General features: G+C 34.9%; 1 protein-coding gene across 1 annotated transcript; it reads left to right on the top strand.

Moving 5' to 3' along the window:
- Positions 1-426: 426 nt before the first annotated feature.
- On the top strand, positions 427-4,351 carry LOC147854126 (rac-like GTP-binding protein ARAC3). Its single transcript, XM_087332098.1, has 7 exons — positions 427-682; positions 1,867-1,954; positions 2,112-2,221; positions 2,399-2,462; positions 2,563-2,627; positions 3,740-3,805; positions 3,916-4,351. The coding sequence occupies exons 1-7, from the start codon at positions 584-586 to the stop codon at positions 4,018-4,020; spliced, it is 597 nt and encodes a 198-aa protein (XP_087188224.1). The 5' UTR covers positions 427-583; the 3' UTR covers positions 4,021-4,351.
- The last annotated feature ends 7,092 nt before the right edge of the window (positions 4,352-11,443 follow it).

Raw genomic sequence — 11,443 nt, forward strand, 5'->3', positions numbered from 1 at the left:
TACATACATGCCACACATACAATCATACATACATACATACATACATACATACATACATACATACATACATAGATTACATACATACATACATAGATTACATACATACATACATAGATTACATACATACATACATAGATTGCATGCATACATACATACATACATACATAGATTGCATGCATGCATGCATACATACATAGATTGCATGCATGCATACATACATAGATTGCATGCATGCATACATACATACATACATACATAGATTACATGCGTGCATGCATACATACATACATACATACATACATGCATGCATGCATACATACATACATACATACATGCATAAATACATACATACATACATACATACATACATACATACATACATACATACATACATACATGAGGAAAGGCAGTCTTCTCTCTGAGGAGCAGGCAGACACAGAGAGAGAGAGAGAGAGAGAGAGAGAGAGAGAGAGAGATGAAGGTATATATGTAGCGATGGCTATGGCGTGGAGACAGACAGACAGACAGAGAAGATAGACAGACAGACAGACAGAGAGCGAGAGAGAGAGAGAGAGAGAGAGCGATGAGTAACTCTCGCTTCATCAAGTGTGTCACAGTTGGCGATGGCGCAGTTGGAAAGACTTGCCTTCTCATCTCCTACACAAGTAACACCTTCCCTACTGTAAGCTCTTCATTTCTGCTTCTGATTTCTGAATTTCTGCTTCTGTTTCTCTCTTCCTTTTTTGCCTTTTTCCTTCTTCTTCTTCTTCTTCTTCTGATTTCTTATTGTCATTCTCGTTCTGCTTACTCTCTCTGCGATTCTTTCCCCTCCTCCTCCTCCTCTTCCTCCTTGCTCAGATCTAGCATGTACTCTTCGCAGTACGCCATTTGTGATCTTCATACTGCATTTTGTTAGAAAATCCGATTATCTCTTGTGAGATAAGACGAAATCGTTATTCTGGGAAAGAAAACCTACCTTCTGTGGTCATACTACACATTTTGCAGAAGAAACTCACATCTGTGGCTGCATTATGCTCTTTTTCTGCGTGGAAACCATAAAGTCGACACGTTTTGCCAGAAACATTATGATCTTAATCGAGCATTTCGTTAGAAAAAGCTAATGCCTCTTGTGCTCGGAATGCATCATTTCGTCAGCAGAAACCTTATCTTTTGTCGTGACTGTAGATTACTTTCACAGAGCGCCATAGCTTTTGGCTGGAGATTGTTGAATCTGATGCAAAAGTTCCTAGAAAACTGTTGGATTCCTGTGCTTTTGCAAAAATTGATTATTCATTCTTGAAAATAAACCTTAATGAATGTTCACTATAGCAATCCTTGCAGTCAAGGAAGTCTCTTAACTCGGAGTCTCATTCATGTCCAAGGCACCCTAACTCTTGTGTTGAAGGAACCCTAACTCATGTTGTTAACATAACACCTCAACTCTTTTGGTAAAGTTGCTCTGATTCATATGCTCAAGGAACCCTAAATTGTACAAGATATTGACCCTACATTTGCTCAAATGAGGAGTCACGGCTTCATAGTAATGATAAAATCTCCTTCATTTGATCCTGATCACAGAATACCTAAACCCTGATTTTCGCGGTCAAGAAACCCTAGATTTTCTTGTTATTGGACAGGATTTTCCCTATCAAGGAACCCTAACTTTTGAGGCTGAAAAACTCTGCATTTTCAAGTCAAGGAAACCGAACTTATTGTGATCAAGAAACCCTTAATTTAGAGCCAAGGAAACCAACTCCTGTGATCAAGAAACCCTAACTCTTGTGGTAAACTTTGTACAAATATTGGCTAATTCATCATACTATATAGATCCAAAACTAAATCATGTTACTTACGGTTGTAATGCAGGACTATGTCCCTACCGTCTTTGATAACTTCAGCGCTAATGTAGTGGTTGATGGCAACACTGTTAACCTTGGCTTGTGGGATACTGCAGGTTACATACATGCATCTATAGATATTTACTGTATACACACATGAAGACTGTATATATGTGCTCTTATATACATGTATATGTACACATATGTAATATCTGTGTATATGTATCGTGCATCATATTTTTAATTTGTTGTTTCCTTGTATTTTTCATGCAGGCCAAGAGGACTATAACCGATTGCGGCCTCTCAGTTATCGTGGCGCGGATGTTTTCCTCCTTGCATTCTCACTAATCAGCAAGGCGAGCTATGAAAATATCTCGAAAAAGGTTCGAATTTTCTTTCCCAACGGTTCTCGTTGTGAGATATTGTAAAATTTACTTATATTAATGTAATTTGTTTGAAATTGTCTTGCAAACACACTTTTTGTGTTATGTTTGATTTTTCGTTTGAGATTATAAATGGCTTCATTATGTCTTGATTCTTACCATAATATCCTCTTGTAGTGGGTACCTGAATTGAAGCATTATGCTGCAGGTGTGCCAATAATCCTTGTTGGGACAAAATTAGGTGTAGAAATCGTCCTAAATCTTTGTGGTCTTATCGATTTATTGTTCTGACTTTTTTATGGGCTGAAAACTTAGATTCGTGGCATTTGGAAATTTTTTAGATCTTCGTGATGACAAACAATTTTTCCAAGATCATCCAGGTGCCACACCGATATCAACTATTCAAGTAAGCAGTCATCACTCAATTGGCATTTTGATTTATTTACTAGGATAAATTTCCTGTGCTACATGATTTGTATTTGACCCTATCCATTGTTACTTGTTTTCATTTTTTCCACCTTGATTAACCTCATTTCTTTTGAGATTTGGAACAATTTCCCACTTGTAACTTGAAAAGCTGTAAAAAGGGGCGTTTTTAGCAAATACAAACATGTAGTCGATGGAAATGCAGTTTCCTAGGAGTTTCTATTTTTTCTGTATAGAAGTCTTCTAAAACATTGATTTTGGGAAGGTTCTCTCTTACAAAACATTGAGCTTGGGATGTTTCCCATCCTAAGACTTTGGGCTCGACATTATGAAAATCTGTGGCTTCTAGAATGTAGTAATTTGGAAGTTTTCCCTTACAAGACCTGCAAAACTTCATGAACATTAAGCCTTGAGTTTAGACTAATCAAAGCCCTTAGGATGTATAATTGGTTTTTCTGTCATGAAACAAGGGAAGCTTATGGGAACTTTAGAGGGCATAAGCTCAGGATAGTTGATTGTGTTACCCCACCATAAGGCTGTTAGGCATACGATTGGGTATGTGTTAATTTGGTGAGAAACAAATTACTTTACTTACATGATGAGACATGGCAAACTTGAAAATTTAGAGGTAATGGGTTCAAGGTAGGCGGTCACAGTTCCCACCTTAAAACCCCTTAGTGTCTAAAGTTTATCAATATCATATGGGAATGTAGTTATGAAGCTTAGATGGTTGCAATTTGCCACTATTTTTATCTGAACCTCAAGAGCATAGAAGGTTTTTGGGGATTGAAGGATATTTCCAATATGCATTTCTGTGTACGAAATGTGGAGAACTTGTGGGCAATTAACATTATCCTGCAACATTTCCTTTTCCTGTGGACTCAGCATTTGTAATCAATCATCACTTCAAATTCCCATGGCACAAAGAAAAGACATGGAATCGCACTTTGTCATTCCATAGTCACGTATAGTAGAAACATGTAAAAACTTTTTGTGATGAGAGATTTTACACAAAGATTATTAAATAGAAAACCTTCAAGATGAGAGTGTTATTACATCAGAAAATTTCTTATTTTTAAAATTATGTTTCAGGGCGAGCAACTAAAAAAGCAAATTGGGGCTTCTGCATATATAGAGTGTAGCTCAAAAACACAACAAGTGAGATAAAAAAGCTTATTTTGCTCTCTACTTCTGGAAACAATTGACATTAAATGTATTATCCATCATATTCTTTTATTAAATCTTATGAATATAATTGTGATGTTCAGAACGTAAAAGCAGTCTTTGATGCCGCGATCAAGGTTGTGTTACAACCGCCAAAGAAAAGAAGGAAAAAAAAGAAGTCTCATCACAAGAATTGCATAATTTTGTGAATGAAGTTTAGAACAACGGAGCAACAACCCCTTGCAGGTGAAAAAGGAGGTTCCCTTCTGTAAACACAATGTTTTAACATCGCTATCAGATTGATGCTTTTTAACGGTGTTTTGCGGATATAGTGAGAGAACGAAGATACATTCATTACCTTTCCACAAATTTGGAGGAGGATAGCCATGCTTTTTTTAACCAAGGCAATGGTCTCTTTGCACCCATCTGGTGTTTAACTGTTTGTCTGTATCTTCAAGAGCTCACACGTCATCCTTGATTGGATGCTGTAGCTTATTATATTTGTAAAGCATCCATTTAACCAAAGGTAATTTTCGACCACATTGGCAATGCAAGCTATTCTGTGATCAGAAATTTTCTTTTTATTGGTGAAGCTGAGTTTCCTTGTTGGGCATTAAATAAAAGGGAATCATGGCAACAATGCCACCGATATTCTATATTTTCTATCGGAATTTGTTGCCTTTATAGAATTATATTTCCAACACCCAACCTTTTAGTAAATGAAGGCACCTTTTTACTCAAATGCTACCATTGGAACTGCGTTTTCCATGAATTATCCAATGAATGTCTTGATATTATTAACCGCTGTGTTTTGCACTGATGATGATTAGGTTTCTTGATCAAGTTTATTGCATTTGAGAGCTGATTGTTTGCCTAATGTTATAAATCTCTCGAAACATCGGTTTCAATGGTTAGTCTAGTGTGGTATATTGGTCATAAAAGATCAAACCTAAAAAAGTATGCTCTACTGAAATGCTTCCCAACTATTTGTCACAATCTGAATACATGCTTTCATATTATGATTATACTTGCATGGTTACTATAATTCAATGTTTGCCCCTTGAAGTCATCTCTTGCTTAATGCTCAAATGTGATGATAACTAAACCAATAGAAATCAACATGGACTATCACAATAGGTCAATGTCAAAATCCAAATATTTGAGAACGAGATTGAAATGTTGTTGCCATGTGTTTTGTAGAAGTGTATAGATAGATGAGTATGAGCGCTTTGTTTAGTACATTGATTGACTTGAGACAAAGGACACATTAGGTTATGTAAATTTAGGAGATATGCCAATCTCTTTGTGGTTGTTGTGGATGTCTCAAGAGACATTGGATAAATTGTATGCAAGATTTGTTCTTGTCAAAAAATATGAATTATATGGAGAATAGTACCCTTTCCTAAAGAAAATAATGACTTATATAAGATAAGCTATAACAATGACATTTGATATGTGGGTATGCTATTTGTAGAGTCATTGAAGCTTGAGTAAACATTGGAACATCATGCAGACTTTCCATTCTACACAAACAAAATCCACAAGAACTTGATCATGTGGTCATTTCCTAATCAATGAATAGCAAATGTAAGGGAAGAGGTCAAGCGTCCTATATACATGTAGATAAGGCACTAATCTACAAAACCTATTTCCTAAATATGCTCTCGATGGAGTTAAATTATGTTGTCACATTAATCTATTTGATAGTTACCTATTTATAGCATGTAATTCAAGGTACGGAATTAATACGACTTTAAACTATGTTTTTAACCCTCCTAACTTAATTATCTCATTTAATTAATATCTGATGAAATCAAGTTAAATATTACATTTACTCCTAAATTTTGATAAAGCCAAAACAAGGGGTATAGTTGGGTATCTTCTAATATTACTCTTCCTTTGTGAATAATGGCAACAATACTAACATTTTAGAACTACTAGGAGTACAATTGGTGTCTTTAACTATTATTCTCACTTTCAAATAAGGGTAATACTCATATTTCTTAAAACCAAAAAGGGTAGCCACTTGAATACTACCTTGTGGCATTATTAATTAGACCGCACATTTTGGTTACATTAGCTCTAGACTCTCCGGTTATTCAATACAACACCTCATTGCATTTGTAAATTACATTGGTTATCCTTTCGAACACAAATGATTTTTCAATTGAAGCTCTATGCAAATGTGAGATTACAGATTCTTGGTACGTTGTGCTAGTTATTTCAAATGGCTCACATATTCGAAAACTAGATCATGAGTAGACCTCGGATTTGAATGCTTGGTTTCGGCTACCATGCAACTACTCTCTTTACAAAATCCTCAACAACTTGTAGCAAATGTTAATGATTGTTAAATCCCATAAGCATAACACCATGTCATTTGATACAAAAGTTTCATAGAGGTTTGTTTTGTGTAAGTAGTTATTTTCACGTCACTTGCATAATGGGTTATTCTAAAAACTCTGTAGAAAACGTGGACTCGCATACCTAAGGTCATCTTAAAACTGATCGTTTTGGGTTTCTATCACTTGTTTAAGTAAAGCCATTTCATGGAAGTCAATTATACATAGGATATTGCAAGTTTTGTCGTACATTCTCAATGTCCTTGTTTTGACACTAAATAAAAAACAATCTTATTTGAAATCCCAAAAACAATAAATGAGGGTCTATCCCTTGAATCAATTCTCCTCCATTATGGTCAAAGGGAAGGAGATGATTTGTTGGCAATATTTCAGTCCGACCAATAGTTTGTATATTGCAAACCTTTACCCATTTATTGAATTTCTTTTCCATCATAGGGCCACACAACTTTGGAAGTGTGTCATAACATATATGGCAAACAAAAACAAACTTGCCTTGGTCCCATAAGATCTAATGGATTTTTCTCTTGATTAAACAATGAACCTCTGAATTTTGTTCTTAAAAGAAGTTAAACATATACTTTATAATTCAAAAACTCCTAAAATAATGGCTTACAACTAGTAGGGTATACCCTATCATGGAAAAAGAAAAAAGTGCTCAATTTGGCCTATAAACTCAAACTAATGTAAGCCTTATAGCATGTTTCTATGTCAAGAAATGAATATCGACCAAACCCAAATGAAAAAAGAGAAAACAAGATTGGCCATCTTCTCAATCATCCAAATGATGCATTTGAAGCCCTAAGCAAAAGATTGTCTACACAAAGCAACCAATATTGATTCCACCACTCATGTCAAGTTAGCTCCAACCACCCCTCTGATACATTTTTTAAGGGCTCATATGTGTAAATGCTAAATATTTTGGACAAAAGTGGGTTTCGACCTTACGTCACTTTGGTGATGCCACATATGGTATTTCACATTCCCCCATAGTACTCTGATTCTCCCCATAATAATCTCATATAAACCATATACTATCCAATCCAATTTCTCAAGTACTCCAATGACATGTAGTCTCTCAATTACTTTTATTGTGCTTGTTGATTTGCTAAAACTCTACACAATAACAATATACCTTGTTCTTCATGCCCTCTTGAGCTTCTTCCATGGTTCTATTAGCATGAAGAGATATATGATCTATCATAATGTGCCTTTTTTTAAATCTAGCTTGATGTTCTTGTTATAACCAAGTATGATGGTATAATCACTTGGGTAGAATCCATGACACCCAAAGATTTGAGCAAGCAACATTTGCAAAGTTTCATGGTTGAAATGTTCTTCCACTTGACGATGATATTTCGAAGTTGTTTTTCTCTTTAGTTTTAGAATGGCAAACTTTACCTTCCACAAAGCATTTGAGTAGTACAATTGTTGGCTTGTTGGGAGATTTGATGTATGCTTGTTATTGGGAGTCTTGTACTTCTCATTGATATATTCATATGATCCCGTGGATTATCTAGTTTGTAACAGACTCTACTAAATTTCCCGTCGAAAGTGTGTTTGTACATGTTTTTAAGTGAGAACATGTCAAAATTTATCCCATTTGAAGTCCCCATTTTCCACTTTTATAGTCACATACCAATGTTTCAAGGGGTTGTACACCTTTGTGGTTTGACACATGGCATTTTGTGGATTTTGTATTGCATTGGCGAATAACCTAGTTAATTCTTTGAGGGACATACCAATTTGCATTTCCCTCAATTCATCACGTAGCATAGTCCCATCGGTGTGTGAATCTTCTTCCAAGAAATCGTATCGTGGGTATTTGGTACTTGTGATCTTACAAATTGGGGTGTGTGTGTGTGTATCTTGGAATTTTGCTCTTAAGAGAGGAACACATATAATGCTTTAAATTAAGAATCCATCTAACATTGAATTTAGCTCTTAAAAGTAAGAGTTTTCAAAAACTGCCTCTCATGAGCTTGTTTAACATTAAATGACTATAGGACTAAAGAAATCACACATGGCAAACAATAAGTTTCATGAAGGGGTTCGGAAGTTAAATAACTATCAGAATTTCCATAGGGGGGTTAGGTTTACAAGGTAACCATTTCGGTCATCTACCTGTGTTCGAAGGACCTACTATCCTCAAACATATAGAACATTTGTGTTGTTGTGTCAATGACTAAGAATTCTCAAAAAAGAAACTGATAAGAGATGGCTTGATCATGCCAAGCTTGCTAAAGCTTAAGAGAGAGATAGAGCAAAACTATGAGCCGTGGGTATTTACTGCCAATGAAGCCTTATTTGTAAAGTTATTGTAAATCCTAATAAATAAATAAATATAGAAGACGTTATTTATTTACTTTATTGGAAAAAACTAATATTATAAAAAAATAAAAAAGAAATCAATGCGTTTTTTTCCTTCTAGATATTCATTAAAAAAAGAAAAATATTAAAATAAAGAAAAAACGGAAAAAGAAAAAAGAGAGTAAGAAAAGTAAAGTAAAAAATGGAAATAAATCTTTTTGAATGTGATTTCTTTGGACTTCGAGAATCGACAAGATTAAGGACAAAACTTGCAATAACTAAATATATCAAGATAAGCTACAAATATTAGTTTGTCACATCATGTTAACGACAACAATGCCATAGCTCATTGGTTAGGAATCCATTCCATAACGTATAGGTCCTTAGTATGAGTCCCAAATCACATCATGGGAAATGATTTGGGAAATGTTGAACCGTGGGAAGGAAGTGAGAACTATGAATCCCAAATCACATCATGGTGAAGGATTTGGGAAATGTTGAACCGTGGGAAGGATGTGAGAGCAACAATCTTTTGGGGTAATAGTGTCCAACCTCATTGGTTAGGACTAGATTCCATAGGAAAATTCATTGAATGATAGTAACACTTTGCTAGGAGAAATAGTGCCATATATCATTGGCAAGGGCTTGATTCCATGATGTTCGTAGCTTACTGGGGGGAGTCTCAAATGGTACCACGATAGGGGGATGGATTAGAACAAATGCCCTGTACCATAGAATGTATGTACACTCTTGATTGCAGAAGTGAGACATTAAGGAAATTTTAATAATACATTCATTAGTTAATAATAAAGCATTAGTACTTAATCACATTGCCCAATATTGAATTGATGTTTTAACTAATCTCTCATAATTAGCATAAATCAAGGGGCCGTGAATCGATCGATTGATCCATCAATTAATGAAATAGAAATTAGAATATTGTAACCAAAGAAGCAATGCGATTGAGTGATTATTACAACATATGATTAATTAACAATCTTTATTGTGGTTCTACATCTAGATAAATATTGTTATGAGTCTAGTATGGAAAAACAAGTTTTCACATTGTTAAAATATGCTCATCACCCTAGTAGGCACTAAGAAGAACTCAATTAGAACTAGTCATGACAACATGTCACTTCCAAACACACATATAACATACAATACTAGATTGTCAGTGTTTTCTTCATGTGATTCTACCACAATCAGGCTTGCATTAGATTTTCAATCCGAATGACGAAACCTTGCCCTTACATTCTCGATGATTCCATTGATCCAAGCAAGGAAGCTCTTCACTTTCTCTGATATGTACTCAAAGAACCGTGCAATTAGATCTCGTATCTTTTCGGCTAACTCGACCAAGAGGCTATACACGTGGAATGACATCTCCCTCGCTTGGTCCATCACATCCTTGATCTTCATCTTGAGTTGCTTGCACAATGCCTTGAGGCGCTTCGCCATCTCTTTTGGGTTTGTGATCACATCAAAGTTAGGCCTTGGAATCGAGGCTATGGCTCCTTCCAAGTGAGAGATGACGTGTGACCAACTTCTCTCTGAGGCCATGAGTCGATATTGGATAGGTCTTGGTAATCCAAGAAGGGATTAGAATGCAATAATTTTCAACAACTAAATGATTATCATAGGTGTTAGGACATAAGCATGAGGATCATGAAAACATGATAAATTTCCCTATGGTTTGTGAAAATGAGCCATAGGGTGAATTATTTATATATATATACATAAAGTACATCTACAAAATGTGTAAACCATTGACATTAGAAATATATTATATCTATAAATGCAAGCTAGTGGTCGCAAAGTCTATTTATTTGCATATACCTAGATACTTATTGTAAGACCTAGTTGCCAAATTGTGTACGATCAAAATTGTTGCGTATTTTTAAATTAAGCAATGATATTAGATTTGTAACGACTGAAAAACCTTCTTCAAGAAAATATGGCATGCAATACAATAAGGTCATGACCCACACACAGAAAACAATTTTAAGAATAATTGATTGAACCCTAGGTGTCTTATTAACAAATAAGATAATTTTAGATTAAAATCCCATTATTCAAGGAAAAATCTCTACAAACTCCAAAGAGATTGTTTAGAATGTGCTAATTCCAATCCATGGAAGTATGAAAAGATAGCCTTTAAGCAAGAATTCGTTGAAAATGGAATACATCACCACTCTTTGGAATTTGATATATGCTAATCCTAACTTCATTCTGAAGCGACATGACCATATAAAGGAAAAAGGTTTTAATTTATTTAATCTACACCATTTTGTTTTACATATTGCATACGCTATGACACGTTCAAGGCTGAAGCTAGCTATAATGGAACATTGTAACAACTACATGGGAGACAAAGAAATAGTGGGATGCGTTTTTGTAAAATGTTAAAACGGGATTAGAAATTCTAGGGCAATAAAATAGAGAATTTCCAAAAGTAATATATTCTACATTCATTGACTAGTAAATGGGTTGAGGGTCACCGATCAACACATCTCTCTTCCTAAAGAAGTTAAAAGAAGTAATGTCACGAATCAAGACATTGTCTTGATGTAAATTTAGGACATCTATACATAGGTGTGGAAACCATTTTCATGAATATAAGTTGGTCGCTTGCCAATTAGTTTTTCCCACACTACGTAAAGGATAAAAACCAACTATATTTAAGGTTTAATAACATAAAAAGACAAATGTCTTGATGGAAGCATTATAAATCAAAGACGAATAAACAATTTATAATTGAAGAGATGGATCAAAGAAACTCTAGATCCACAAACTATGGAAAAATGCAAGAAGATTATGATGACTTCGAGAGGTTTTGATGAGAACTTGCCACTAGTTTCATGCACCTTGTGCATTTTGATACATAATGTTTGCAATATATATAGTTATAACCTTCAGGTTATGAGGATTAACAAGAGCACTTTATAACTTTATTAGAGAC

The sequence above is a fragment of the Azolla caroliniana genome, unplaced genomic scaffold, assembly GCF_043228905.1.
Source record: "Azolla caroliniana isolate FFs.n. ecotype wild unplaced genomic scaffold, voAzoCaro1.0.p SCAF_16, whole genome shotgun sequence".
Lineage (NCBI taxonomy): Eukaryota > Viridiplantae > Streptophyta > Polypodiopsida > Salviniales > Salviniaceae > Azolla > Azolla caroliniana.

Bases quoted from the DNA above. Each gene is read 5' to 3' on its own strand.
- LOC147854126 (XM_087332098.1), top strand. From the start codon at position 584: ATGAGTAACTCTCGCTTCATCAAGTGTGTCACAGTTGGCGATGGCGCA. The intron at 683-1,866 runs GTAAGCTCTTCA...GTTGTAATGCAG, and splicing joins CAAGTAACACCTTCCCTACT to GACTATGTCCCTACCGTCTT. The intron at 3,806-3,915 runs GTGAGATAAAAA...TGTGATGTTCAG, and splicing joins GTAGCTCAAAAACACAACAA to AACGTAAAAGCAGTCTTTGA.